This window comes from Ornithodoros turicata, chromosome 3, assembly GCF_037126465.1.
Source record: "Ornithodoros turicata isolate Travis chromosome 3, ASM3712646v1, whole genome shotgun sequence".
NCBI lineage: Eukaryota > Metazoa > Arthropoda > Arachnida > Ixodida > Argasidae > Ornithodoros > Ornithodoros turicata.
Genome location: NC_088203.1, coordinates 101,073,085 through 101,087,823, shown reverse-complemented (window position 1 = coordinate 101,087,823; position 14,739 = coordinate 101,073,085). Strand labels below are relative to the sequence as shown.

Here is a 14,739-nt window from a genome sequence, read left to right as displayed (position 1 = left end):
ATAACGCGCCTGCCATCCGGGAGTTTGTGTAGGTTCAGCACGACAGGTGAAATACTCAGTGGATTCCTGAGTGGTGGACATGGACATGCACGTGGCAATCGTATTCAACGGTGGTTAAACACAGGGAAACGAAAAGAATCTGAGAATTTACAACATATATTCCTAAGATCTCTGAAAATACCGGCAAATCATTTTCAGGAATATCTTTTTCAAATACACAACTTGCTGAAACTGTGAAGCCATCAATCGTGACACTTCTGACAGACATCACAATGTCAACAACTATACGATTGCCAGAAACATAGTTTATGTGACATTCTGGTACCTGTTCAAGTGACACCTCTCTTTCTTCCGTCAGTTTCCAGCAAAAAAACAAAAAACAAAACAAAAACATCAGAGCATATAACAAGCCATGCATACCATTTTTCATAATGCTCATTGAAGTGCGTTCTGGTGAATTGGACTATCCTTGAGTTGCCTATGTATAGCCGTATATATTTGCTTCACATAACATTCTTAAACACATAGTTGATCGCATTATAGTTCACCAATTACCTAATGACATGCTGCATGAGCAGACTAACTTTTGCTGAATACTTTAGATGCAGTGAAACTTTTTACATATATGTTCATTTGGTGATTATCAAAATGACACAGAAATACATTCCTAGATGGTCCTGGGCGTATACCCAAAAAGTGTTGTCAGCTCGATGCGAAAAATGTAGTCTTTTCGCATCAAGCTGACAACATTTTCTGCGTATTTTCTTATTCAGCGTTGAGAATTACACCCTTCCACATGATTACACCCTAACAATGTTGACAGTGTTAAACTACACCTTAAAAGGTGCGTACCCTGCACATTTGGGTTTACACCCTTTAAGGTGTAAAAAGGTTTAGAGTGTAGGACGAAACACCTGTGCTCAGGTGGGAGTGCACGATCGAGTTATAATACATATAAAATACATACATGTATATACGTTAAGAGATAAGTCAGATGGGCGCGAAGTGATGTAAATACAAAATAAACGAGACGTGGACAACAGAAGTAGGAGTATCAAGAAAAAAAAAGGGGTATTCATTGTGAATTAAACTAGTTACTTCAAAAGCGCTAAGCAAGAGAGAACTGATGTTCTGAGGCCTCTTGCTATTCCAATAATGTTCGACCACTTGCAATATCATAGTACGCGACAGACACGACGGTAAGCAGCTAGCGACACAAGAATTCATTAAAGACCATTCATTGGTTGGCGGTGTGTTTTTGCAGAGCAGTTTGCCTTCCCGTATATGCAGTGAGCACTCGGATATTTGTCCTTCTATGTTGTTCCAGCCTCAGAACATCAGTTCTCTCTTGTTCAACAATTGCCGCTTGTGTCGATCCCTGTCGTATGAATGTGTGTATGAGTGTGCAAAAATGTAAGAGTGAAAGGAGGATGAGCGAGAGTGAGTGACTGGTTTGTCCCTTCAGATGACGCACCCTGGAAGTCGCTGAGAAGGCGTGTTAGCTTAGCTCAATTGGTAGGGCCCTGGACCGGCAATCCAGAAGATGTGGGTTCGAGTCCTACAACTGCCTAACCTTTTCAGTGACTTTCATCTTTCAGCGCTAAGGGAAATTTACATTCAGTCTACGTTACGGCGCAGCCCCCGCGAAGCTGACACTATATGGTCAAGTATTTCAGTTTAAATAATTCAACAATTAATTGTCTCTGCTTCGTTAGCAAGCCCGCAATGTTAGTTCATTTTCATTACAGGGAAATAGGTGCGCGAAGAACCTGGAACAGCAGTTTAGTAAAAGGACTGAGAATCCAGCGGGCCCGTGAGGAAATGTTAATGGCAAACCCAGAGACTGTTATTGTTCTGATCAACAGTAAAACAGAACAGCAGGCATATACAGGCTACAACAGCTGTTGTTGTAACGCAATCTGTGCTCAATTTCCTTCTTGAAAACAAAGTGCCTGCTTATACAATTGCTGAGATCTAAAATAATACTAATAAAAAGTGAGCACCAGGTTGTGGCCTCTTGCGATTCCAATAATGTTCGACCACTTGCAATATCATAGTACGCGATAGACACGACGGTAAGCAGCTAGCGACACAAGAATTCATTAAAGACCATTCATTGGTTGGCGGTGTGTTTTTGCAGAGCAGTTTGCCTTCCCGTATATGCAGTGAGCACTCGGATATTGAAGCTGCCGTCGTCGCCTTGCCTCTTTCGTTATTTTCTACCACCACCATCACCGTGACAGCGACATCTGGGGTAGAAGTAAAAAAGAAAAAGAATGAAGGAAAGAAATATAAAAAAAGAACATTTCGTTTATCTCACGCATTCTGTTGACCAAAAGGGTTCAGTGTATACAAAAAAGGTGGCAGTACCAAATTTTTCCAATATCTACTGACACGACCTTTCGGGAGCCGTGAGCGTGAAGCGGCAAGGAGTGTTAGAGGGCATCGGAGTAGTTTCAAAACTTCTAGAAACCCAAGGTGCCGAAATTTCAAGTGACACGCGCAATAAAGTTCAACGCAACCGACCATGTGTGGTGAGAACGGACACTTTGTATACCATGTGTCCGCGAACGTGCAGAAAGCAAAGCCATTGTCCCCAAGACAGGTGCAAGCGGTACGTGAGCAGAAAGAGAAGTAACATGACATTTACGTTGTGCGAAGACGTTGGAACGAGCACTGTGTGGGTCCCTTACTTTCCATTTCCTCGAAAGTTGAGGCACATTGGTCTCTCACATACTGGTCATCGGTTTCAAATATCTGTAGAGAAAGGGGGGGGGGGATATAGATTTATTAAAAGGAAAGGTATATAAGATAGGAAAGAGGAAGAAGAGTCTGCGCTACTCTCACAGCCTTTTTTTATAAATGACCTGTGCTCCTTAAAAATATTATTTCTGTAAGTCTATGAATAAGCGATGAACATACCACGTGTCTATTCATGTACGTATATGGTTACGCAAGATCCTGGCATTCTTTTGAATGTTTCTCTTGAAATACTACAAAAATGCGGAAGAGGAGGTGGTGGTGGTGGTGGTGGTGGTGGTGATGGTGAAAGGACTTGCCGTTGTCGGCCTCACGTATGTGGGCAACGTCACGACTGACGCCCTGGGGAAATGTGCGTCCTGGGCCGACTTCTAGGGGAACTGTGTCTGAACATATGACTGAAAGCGTCCGAGGAAAACCCAGGAAAAACCCCAGACAGCACAGCCGGCACCGGGATTCGAACCCGGAGGAGGTCATTGGCGTCACACGTTCTGCTCACGAATTCAACTGATCTGAGGAAGCTTACAGCAAAAAGACGGGAAGGAATTTAATTTGATTTGCGTGTTAGAAAACGAGGGAGAGAATAATAATAAAAAGAAGCTGTCCTTGCGAGTTCTTTTGAGATGAGGGAGAAGAAGAAGTTCTGGCTCACGGTCACCTGTGTGGCTAATGGCTATTTCCTTTGTGGCTGAAGAAGAAGCAGAAGAAGTAGTAGTAGTTCTCTTCGCAGTGGGGTCGTATTCCGTCAACGAGTACTCAGGATTCAGTGTCATTGGATATCACAGCAATGCACGCAATTCTGGCAACCATAATATGCCTGTCTTACGTAAGTATTAGTTGTGTGATTTGACATCGGAGACGTAGATGAAAGTACCACAGATGAAGGTATCCTGTTGCACTTTTAAAGTGCAACGGGGTACCGCTTCTCGCGATGTTCACCTAAAAGACGCAGGCATAGAATACATACCTTTCGTAGAAGGCATACCTTTCGTAATCCCTTTTAGCTGTCATTTACGAAAGTTTTCAGTGCTTTGATTATCCGATAAAGTGCAGAATACTCGCATGTGGTTGCTTTCTGTTCCAATATTCATTCATCGTTCGCTCAATATTCGTTCGTCTTCTATATATATTTGTGCGTCACGTGAAGAGAAGACTCTCAGTGACCAAATCACTGACCAAAAAGGTAACTACATCAGGAAACCTCGCGGCCGATGATTAAAGAAATTCACGAGCGTTGGGTGTCGATTACGATTTACTGTCCATTAGAACTTACCCCATATCTTTTGCAGCTACCGTGGACTGAAGCAGCAACGAACATATTTGAGGTTCACGAATTCTTGTTCATGAACAAGTCTATACTGTACTTGTGGAAACGACGCGTGGCTCCGAAAGGTGACAGGTTCTGCCTATGCTACGGTTCTTCAAAAACCATGATGCGGCAGATCGGCGCCTTCATGTGTCTCAAGGTGCACAAAGGAGCATTGTGTCGGTTCGAAGCCCGTGACCGGCCGGTGGAACGACCTTTGCAAGGATGCCTGTCGGAGCTGCAACTGCCTGAGGTTAGGCCTGTGTTAAGGCACTATTATGTCCTCGCAGAACTAATTATGTGCATAGAGTTGCGCTGCTCAGTGACTATAGGGTGCTCTTGGGCTCTTCCTGTTGTTGCCTTCAGTAGTGGGCTATGCGTTAGAATTGCGGCATTATACCAATCCATGTCCGCTTTCCTCAACTTTCACATAACGATCGTTATCGTTATATTCAAAGTTCACGCGGTCTAAAGCCGCTGTGGTAAGCTGGCGCAAGAGTTTTTGACGGATCACGGGTCGAGCCCTTTCACCATCACCACCACCATCACTACCAACATCACCACCACGGGTCAAAGTGATGCATTTTACGCGAATTATCAGATAACGACAAGATGAAGATTGGGCCCCATGACACATTTATTACTTTGCCCAGGGATAGCCTACACCCTCCTTATTGAGGTTGTCGCATGTTGACACATGTATATCATTACGTCATGCACGCATTGTAGTGGACAATTAACTATTGACGAAAAATCATTATTGCCTTACGTGGCGTATTTGGCGAGACAAAAACACTTCAACAAGCTTCAACATCGAGCTCAAATATGAGAGGAGCGAGGGCCTCGGTCATTTCTATTGGTTCTGTTAAGCACGTGACCTCTCCCACGCATCCACATTGGCGGAGATGCTCGTCGTGATGTTAGAGCCAGATCTGCGCTTATTACCAGATTCGCAGCAAGACATGGAATGCAGGTTCACATGAATGGTTCACATGGACGGAAATAGCAGTCTTTTACGAGGGTTGTTCAAGTCAAACCGGGACTTTCTGTCTCCTGAGTGTACAAATGGCTCGTGCTACTTCTTTTTCGTCATTTTCACACGCGACAGGCCTCCGCGTTCACCACGTGGTGGTCCAAAGTTTGTGCAAAACAGAAAACACATGCTGGACAAGATGGCGGACAAAGAGGTGAGCGCGCACGTCGAACAGCGAAGTGTCATGAAGTTTCTCGTGAATGAAGGCGTGAAGTCATCTGAAATTCACAGAAGACTTCAGGCTCAGTATGGCCACGCTACACTTAGCCGCAGCAAAGCGTTTGAGTGGTGCACACGGTTCGGAGACTGCCGTACATCAGTGCACGACGATCCCGGTCGGAGCGGCTCAGAGCCCAGTGTCAGAGTTCCTGAGAACAGCCAACGTTTTCCCACGGTTTTCTGGGACAAGGCTGGCGTTGTTCATGTTGATTTTCTGCCCAGTGGTACCACCATCAATAGTGCATATTACTGCCAGGTTCGCAGGGATGTGCATAAGGCGCTGAAGTAAAAGCGGCCGGGCCTCATCACCAAAGGAGTCTTCCTCCTACAGGACAATGCACGCCCGCATACCGCGCATCTCACGACACGCACCCTACAGGAACTTGGCTGGGAGCTGCTGCCACATCCCCCTTACAGTCCAGACCTCGCCCCCAGCGATTTCCACCTCTTCGGGCCACTGAAGGCGATCCTTGGGGGCCGCCACTTCAGCTGCGACGACGAGGTCAAGAATGCGGTCCGATCATGGCTGCTACGAAGGATTTCTACGCTGCTGGCATGCAAGCCCTCGTGAAACGCTGGGACAAGTGCATTAGTGCAGCTGGAGATTACGTTGAAAAATAAAACTAATCTCTCGCCTGTAAGTTCATGTTACTTATGCGAAGAATGAAAAGTCTCGGTTTGACTTGAACGCCCCTCGTACATTTATCCGACATAACACGGGGGCACTGTGACCTAACTCCTTTAACGGCCCAAACTAAAGTCGAGTTCAGTTGGGTGATGAGACAACTATAACAATTACGTGTGATAGAGCGATCTGTCACTGAATTGGTTTTCCACACATGAGGCTTCGGGAGTGTGCTACAAAACCCCCTCCCAACCTGCACAAACAGTCTTGTGCAACGTCGTGACCATGTCCTCGGCCTAGTTCGAACCCTCACGCTTGGAATCAGTAAGAGGAGACGTTGTCAACCTATCCACCGCGGTTCGGTGCAGGTAAAAGCGACTCAGGATCAATTAGCGGATCGCACAGAGCTTGGAATAACTTTGTCGAAACTACCGTGGTATTGACATTAATGGATTATGGCGACGACCGAGGACGTTAACGCGGAGGTAAATTAGCCTACATTGAATAGTCGGGAATGGCCGGGCTACGACAGTAACGACACGATAAGCACAACAAATAGCGACTTCATTATGAAACTATGTACAGGAACAAACGGGCGTAAGACAAGAGGCCCGCTCCTGACTATGTGTGGTTGAAGACGCGCTTCTAATTGCGTGTATGTGTCCTTCATGGTAGATTGTCCGCCATGTGACAAATATTGCCGATTTTCAGGCACCTCCGCACCAATATAATACTACAAGTAAGAGCGTGTCAACGCGGGCACATTCGAATAAAGTCCAATGCAAGGCCATCGATAACGTAACGACGGACGTACTTGGAGACTTTCCAGGAAACAGCAACCTCACCTTCTGCAGCGCCGTTCCTTGTAAGAAGTGTCTTGGTGGCTTCAACAATTCAACCTACTGCACGACGCTTTGGACCAGGGATCCATGTAGGTTTTAACAAATTTCATTACAGCAGATACATCAAGGGATAAGATAAATGGATAAGGCATAAGTGTTCTGACAGAACACTTAAAGGGACTATCGCATCCGGGAACGTATGTATGATACCGATAGGATAATGTTCGTCACCGTTTCAGAGTCAACTTTGCCAAATTTCTCTTCCGAAAACAGCTTAAATATTAAGTAATCGAGTTTTAAAGGTCCGCATTCCATCTGCAGTCAACACGATGATGACGTAAGCGAGGCACACGAATAGGAGCGCAGCGCAGGCGATTGTCTCCGAGATCGTCTGCTTGGCGTTCGCATTGCACTATACTAAGTGAAAAGTCCTCGGTAAATACGCTGGCTTTCGCTTACCAGTGTGAGTGCAGACGTAACCATGTTACGTGAAACAAGGCGTTACGCTCCTGACTGTACGAACACGTTCGACGCTAACCAGAAACAACGTTCCGCGAGCCGCTAACAGAGAAGACGCCGTTCCCTAGCATTCCGCCTCGCTCGCCCGCCCGGCCGCCTGTCTGTCGGTTGCCAAGGCTACCAAGGTCCTCCGGCCGCTCCGTGATTGGTATTCTCCATGTCATAGGGCGCGCAGTGATTGGCCTCGTCCGTGTGACGTTTCCGGAGAGGGAACCCCGGAATGCGTCGTCTGCTCTTGCGAAGTTTTATATCAAACTACACAGGAACAACGCTGCCAATTCGCGTCGGGTTTTCGGCGTTATTATCAGTGATGAACGCGGAGTAAAACGGCGCTACAGTTTCGGAATCGTTTGAGATGAATGCGATAGTCCCTTTAATTCAGAAGTAGATTTCGTGATGGTGCCAAAAAGGCATGCATTCAGGGAGTTTAACGCATATCTCAATATCGCGTGGAAAAGAACGTATTTAAGGCTGGTTTGCTATGTGTTTTAATATCAGCTGAATAAGAAGTTATCTTAGCGCGACATTGCTTCTGTAAGCGTCAGGATGGACCCAGACGTCTCAACTACCAGCAAGACTAGGAACATTAGCACTGGATAGAGCCTCCCCTTTCTTGGAAGTAGCCGTACTCATGTACAAGGGTGACCAGAGAAAGAGAACGGTTTGCGGTCCATAGTTTTCCTATATGAGACGAAGTTGATCGCAAACCTTCAGACACTTATCTGGTCGTCGGAGTCTTTTATGCCTGTCTTCCGCCTACGTGTTGGTGTTCTTTTAAAAATGAACTTCACCACATAGCACGCTTCTAGCCAACCATCATCCTGAAAGGCAATGTTCCCGCCCAGATTTGTTGAAAACGAGGGTACGGCACAAAATAGGCTCAGCCTCTCGTTTTCAACAAATCGCGGGCGAGAACGTTGTCATTCGGGCTGATGGTTGGGTAGGAGCGTGGTTGGTGGTGAAGTTCATTTTTAAGGGTGCAGGCTTGGTTAATTTTGCATTCCCGTCGGTTGCACTCCCGCTACTTGCGAATACTTAACTGTCCCTTTTTCTCTCTTTTTTTACAGTCCTTCGCTTCGAAGCCGTAGCCGTGTCCGACTTCATGATTCGTTTGAACTGGAGTGCCCATTATTCCGCCAAAGAGAGCTTCCTTATAAGGACCTGCGTCTCTGAAGGCAGCTGTTACACCAACTGCTTCAGAGAAAGCATTCGAGCCAAGAAGGGCATCTACACTCTTCCCACTGATTTGTGGCGTTTTAAAGTTACCGTCGATGTGTACCGAATGGATGGTACCACACTGTACCAGAAGCACTTCCGCAGCAAACGACTCGGTAAGATACCTCGTCGGTTGGCTACATGTGTTTCCAAATGGCGCCACGTTATACCCCTGTCACACGTGCCTTTTCGATCCTGCTCGACCGAACCTGCTTGAACCCAATGCAGATCGGATGGTGCTACATGGCCGCTTCCAAGCAGGATCGTACTTTGATCCTGCTTGACTCAAGACAGTTCCCATAACAGGATTGAGAATTTCAAGACGGCTCGACGGCCGCCATTTGCATCCTCGACCCCGGTGAACTGTCATAACTTAAGACGGACATGCGCGCTAAGCTACAAATGATGCTTACATCGGTATACGATAAATTACCACTAATATCGCTGTTATATAGGAAACGCGAAATTAATGAGTTCCGTTTATTCATTTGCACAGGTCAACCATTCAATGCGCATTGAAAGTGGCCGTGTAGCAGCGTCAAAACTCGAGCGTGCTCGGGAAGTTCGATGCAGATCGGATTCGAGAAGGATCGAAATGCCCGTGTGACAGGGGTATTAAATTCGTTAGCAAACTATTAAGCAAACATGTAATGTATTAACCGATTTGTGCGGGCAACTTGGCAGCCCCAGACAAACCGTGCTTCTCAACTGGCATCGTTAAAAGCTGGACGGAAGTCCGTCTCTACTGGTGGCCGCACGACGAGTCGTCCGACGGACATATCGTATCCTGGTGCGACGACAAGCCCGAGGAGGCGTGGCCCATGGGTCTCCTGCTGAACTCAACTCGTGGCACGTGCACGGTTGACGCCGTGGGTTCATCCGTGACCATAACTCAGTTGTCGCCCTTCAGCAGACACGTATTCAGCGTCACGGCTTATAGGTGGATGGATGTGGACCACATGGAACGCGTCTTCAGCAGACCGCATCGCACGCACGCTGTGGTCATGATCAATCCCAGTGAGTGTAGACGTACAAGTACTCAATATTTCCGCAGGACACGGGGTAGTTAGGGTAGAACGGGGTAGACAGGAGAATATAATGTAAGGCAATCCGAAAAAAATATTGTGCCGCCTTCTCGCACAGCTAACACTTAGTTGCTAAACTGGGTGAGACTTGTTTGCGACAGCAAAGGTAACACGTCACGAGAGCTACCAGGTCAATCCATTGAGAGAGCAATAAGAGACAGCCGTTGTCGCTGGGGAGCGACATTTCCGTTTAGTGAAACTCCACCAAAGAACACTGCAGTGCACTCTTAGAAATGAACTTCACAAATCAGCTTCATGAACTTCGACAACAGAGAGAGAGGGCGCAGACAAGCTGGTTCATGATGACAAAGATGCAACCCGAGGCAGGGAAATAAACGACAACAATTTCCTCAGCGTGGTGATGTTCATGTTTTAAGCGTGTATGTGGTGAAGTTCCGTCTTTAGAGTGCAAGGAACACTTCGCTGGGCCAATACCACAAACTTTGTTTCTCGTCTTGCGTTTAGTTGATATGCACTCTTAGAAATGAACTTCGCATAGCACGCTCCTAGCCAACCACCATCTCGAATGATGTCGTTATCTGCCCTGATTTGTTGAAAACGGGGGGGGGGGGGCGTACGCCTTTTTGTGACACTTATGCTGTTGATAATTGTCACAAAAAAGGCGTTCGCCGCCCATTTTCAACAAATTAGGACAGATAACGACATCACTCGAGATGGTGGTTGGCTGGGAGCGTGCTATGCGGTGAAGTTCATTTCTAAGAGTGCATATCAACTAAACGCAAGACGAGAAACAAAGTCTGTGGTATTGGCCCAGCGAAGTGTTCCTTGCACTCTAAAGACGAAACTTCACCACATACACGCTTAAAAAATTAACTTCACCACGTAGCACTTCACCACGTGAAGGCCAATGATACCTTTACCACTGCCGATTTGCGGAAAGCGCCGGGCGTACGCTTTTTTGCGGGACTGCATAAGTGTTCCAAAAAAAGGCGTACGCCTCCCGTCTTTAACCAATCAGGGGGAAGAATGATGTCATTCGAGATAGTGATTGGCTAAGAGCGTGCTATGTGGTGAAGTAGTGTTTTTAGGGTGTGGGATAGGAAGGATACGCCCGTAATCATGATCAACCTAATTACTAATACAGAATTTTCCACGTCTACAAGAGTTGATGTTAGTTAGGTATTTTAACAGATACTGGAACATTACTGACATAGAATGTGTTCTAATCTTCAGCGTTCATCCCTGTGTTCGTGTTGCTGGCAATCCCTGCAGTGTCCGTCATAATCTCCGTCGTCCTTGTAGTGACGAAAGTTCCTTTCAAAAGGGTAAATCTTTAAGCGCCCGTTTTTTGCGCTAAACTGTGAAAGTGTTACAGCATTTAAATGACTAATTCTTTCTCAGGATTCTGCAAGAGTTCGCGTTGTAGATCCCCCTGTGGTGCCAAGACGAATCATCTACCCTCGACCACCTCAGCTGCCACCTGTCGTCCTTAGAAGAAATTCCCGAGGGGACTTCTGAGTATCGCTCATATTAAACTCTATCACGAGATTCGCATATGTAATGGTTTTGTGTGTGTTTCTATGTGCGTGCATTGACTGATTGATGTGGTGCAATTTCGAAACTGAGTAAAAAAATTGAGTGTTGGTTGCCCCACTTTTAACGGGCAAATTTCAAGTAGGACACCACAGTCATAATTTTCTGCGCCATGCGGATCTTGCGTATTACCAAAGCATCAAAGTGTATTATCAAAATATATGCATTATCAGAGGTTCTGCTACAAGTTCAAAACAGAACTTCGCCGCACAGAACGATCTTTGTCAACCGTCGTCCCGAATGACAACGTTCGCTCAAACGGTTTATTGAAACCAAGAGGCGTACGCCTTTCAATGAAACTTATATGCAGTTATGCGTGTCACAAAAAGGCGTACGCCCTTCGCTTTCCACAAATCACGAGTGATAACGGTACTCGACGCTGTGCTTGGACTTCAGCGTGCTATGTGGTGAAGTTGTTTTAAAAGTGCAGTAAACACATGACAATTTTAAATTTCACTTGCATTTCTGCACAAAATTTCGGCATTTGCAACAACAACAACAACAGCAACAACCACGAGGAGACAGTGGTGAATAAATTCACATGAAAATACCAACATAGCAATTTCTACTAACGAATTATCAACTCTCAATAATGGCAGTTGAAGAATGCAATGCAACTGGGCAATGAAGGTTTGTGTTGTATGTCTTAATCAGCTGGACTCTCGCCCTTTCTCACTCTCTTTCAAACTTGCTCGGTCCATGGCTAAATCCAGTCGACCAACGTTCTGCCCTCAAAGCTCTTATGACATTTTTGGACACCATAGGACTTCGATCCTTATGAAGGGGCTCATTATTTCATTTGCTACATCACTACCAACAAGGGGGTAGAATATCTCCACCGGCGATAAAACTGCTCATTTATCATTTCAAAAGGCTTTGGCTTTGCGTTGTGTTTGTCCTATGTTTAATTGCCTCATCTACCACTACGTTATCAACACTCATCCGCAATAGAAACAAAAACACACAAACGTTATTTGTACAGTAATACGTCCATCTGCAAACTCGAAAATAAGGCAAGCAATTGCACCCGTATCTGTCTTCGAAATATTTCGTGGAATATTTATTTGTACCTTGCGCACTAAGTTTATTAATAATACGCGATAATATATTATTTACACTTCGTGTATACCATGCGGAGTAATAACTGAGTAACCATTTCGTGCGAGAAGTAATTTTTCAGTGTCCGAAGTTATGCAGGAGCATATACGTATATTAAGGCAGAAACTTGCAAAACTTGCCAAGAAAGCTCAAGACACTTTCTCTACGTTTTTCACGTTTATGTATTACACGTAATATAGAGGAGAATATCGCATGAAGCTGAAAGTAATGTTTCGGAATACCGAACATGCAATTACAAACCTGTTTCCGTCTCGGATTTCTCTGCGTAGAACGTGATTTTTTGTTCTCTTTCGAAACTCAGTTCGTATGATGTACACAAATCTGAAGGGGAAAACTTTAGAAAAAAGGAAAAAAAAAACCCTAATGAGGACTTTGCTAGATAATGAGCCCCAATGTAGCGGTACAAGATACGGAGTCAGTGCGTTTTACATTCCTCATTATTCGTTCAGGCAGTAGTAGAACTCTAATTTACTGAAGTTTCCTGGGAAAAGCTGCGCGGGATAATCTCTACTCGCGTAGGGACGGAAGTCAAAGCTAAGGTATTATCGGAAAATTACCAGGCACTGAAGTCTTAAAAAAAAAGAAGAAAGATAAAGAAAGAAAGGACACGAGACCTAATCTGCGAGATCTTGGTCATAAAATGCAGTGGCACAGAAAAGCCTCATTACGAACAGAAACGAGGAGGTTCTCATTCGCAATATCTCTTGCTCTGTCCGTCGTCGACACTGCTGTATCTGGTTTAGTTGTAGGCTACAAATAAAGCACCGTCGCAATATAAGCGAACGAAATTCCTCCCGTGACAAGCACGATCCAAACTGTGTGCTCCTTTTTAGGTATCATTTTTAAAGCGGAATAAATGTGGAGTAATAACCCGAAAGAACGTCCGAGAACATTCCGCCTATGATCCATGACTTTCATATCGGTCGAATCTATCGGAATGAACGACACCACCTTCCTCCCTTTCCCTCCACCTTCCATTTCCCCAATACTTTGATGTCGTCCAATAAGCGTCGACTCCGCAGAGCAGCAGATAAGGTGATGAGGCCTCATCATTCTTTTCTCATTATTTTTCCCCCACGCTCGCTTTCTTTTTGTGAGCATGCGCAAAAGGGGTATTAAAGACATTCTTGCTAGTTTTCTTGTTTGTACATATTTTTTTTTCCCAGAAAGAGAGAGGGGAAGGACTAGTGATTACTAGGTCAGTTATGGGCCCATAATGATTAGCGTAAAGGAAGCGTTTATCTCGTCTAATTGGTATGCCCTTCACGCTGCTCGTGGGCGGGGTTAAGATAATGACTCGTCGTTTGAAAGGCTCTGAAAGGCTTTGCAGCCGATGGGGCTTCAACTTTGGACAATTTCGAAAAAGCCAAAGTTTTGTGCTAGTGATGCAAAATGAAGGAACTATGGGTCGAGCTTGAAATAATGACAAACATGCCGCAGTGTAACAGGACGGGTCCAGATATAATCTTACAGGTACACTCTTAAAAACGAACTTCACCACATAGCACGCTCCTAGCCAACCATTATCTCGAATGATATCGTTATCTGCCCTGATTTGTTGAAAACGGGGGGCGTACGCCATTTCTGTGACACTTATGCTGTTCATAATTGTCACAGAAAAGGCGTACGCCCCCCGTTTTCAACAAATCAGGGCAGATAACGATATCATTCGAGATAATGGTTGGCTAGGAGCGTGCTATGAGGTGAAGTTCATTTTTAAGAGTGTAGCTGCTTCAGTGATCGGGCTCTGAACTCTAAAAACTGGACTTCACCGCATAGCACGTTGTGCGCCAACCATTGCCAAGAATGATAGGGTTATCGCTTCTGATTCGAAGAGAGAAAGGGGCGAACGCCTTTTTGTGTCACTTTGGATATACGATAACTGACGCGAAAAGGCGTACGCCTCCCTCTCTCTTCGAATCAGAAGCGATAACCCTATCATTCGTGGCAATGGTTGGCGCAGAGCATCACTATGCTGAAAAGTTCTGTTTTTAGAGTGTACTCAAAAATTTAACGCATCAGAGAAACAAGAACGGAAAGAACCAGACGGGGAGGTACTCTCAACTAAGGAATTTTTTTATTGTTCGCAACACCTAAATAACAAAATTCCATGACGTAGGTACATCACAAACACGTAAACACTAGCATTCATTATCTAGATACATTATCTCATCTTGTTTGAGATCGATAGATAGTGTACTTATACTTTTAGCACCTCTTTTGTGTATCATGTACGCTTCAAGGATCTCCCTATCAACTACACTCTTAAAAATGAACTTCACCGTATGGCACGCTCATAGCCAACCACCATCTCGAATGATATCGTTAGAAGCCCTGATTTGTTGAAAACGGGAGGCGTACACCTTTTTTGTGACACTTATGCTGTTCATAATTGTCACAAGAAAGCGTCCGCTCCCCCCCCCCCCCCTGTTTTCAACAAATCAGGGCAGATAACGATATCA

General features: G+C 45.2%; 1 protein-coding gene across 1 annotated transcript; it reads left to right on the top strand.

Moving 5' to 3' along the window:
- The first annotated feature begins 3,471 nt into the window (after nt 1-3,471).
- LOC135387560 (uncharacterized) lies at nt 3,472-11,121 on the top strand. The gene is made up of 7 exons (XM_064616701.1): nt 3,472-3,586; nt 4,050-4,319; nt 6,655-6,874; nt 8,372-8,635; nt 9,204-9,536; nt 10,799-10,890; nt 10,967-11,121. Exons 1-7 carry the CDS (start codon nt 3,548-3,550, stop codon nt 11,081-11,083), a joined length of 1,335 nt encoding a protein of 444 aa, XP_064472771.1. The 5' UTR covers nt 3,472-3,547; the 3' UTR covers nt 11,084-11,121.
- Nucleotides 11,122-14,739: the final 3,618 nt, after the last annotated feature.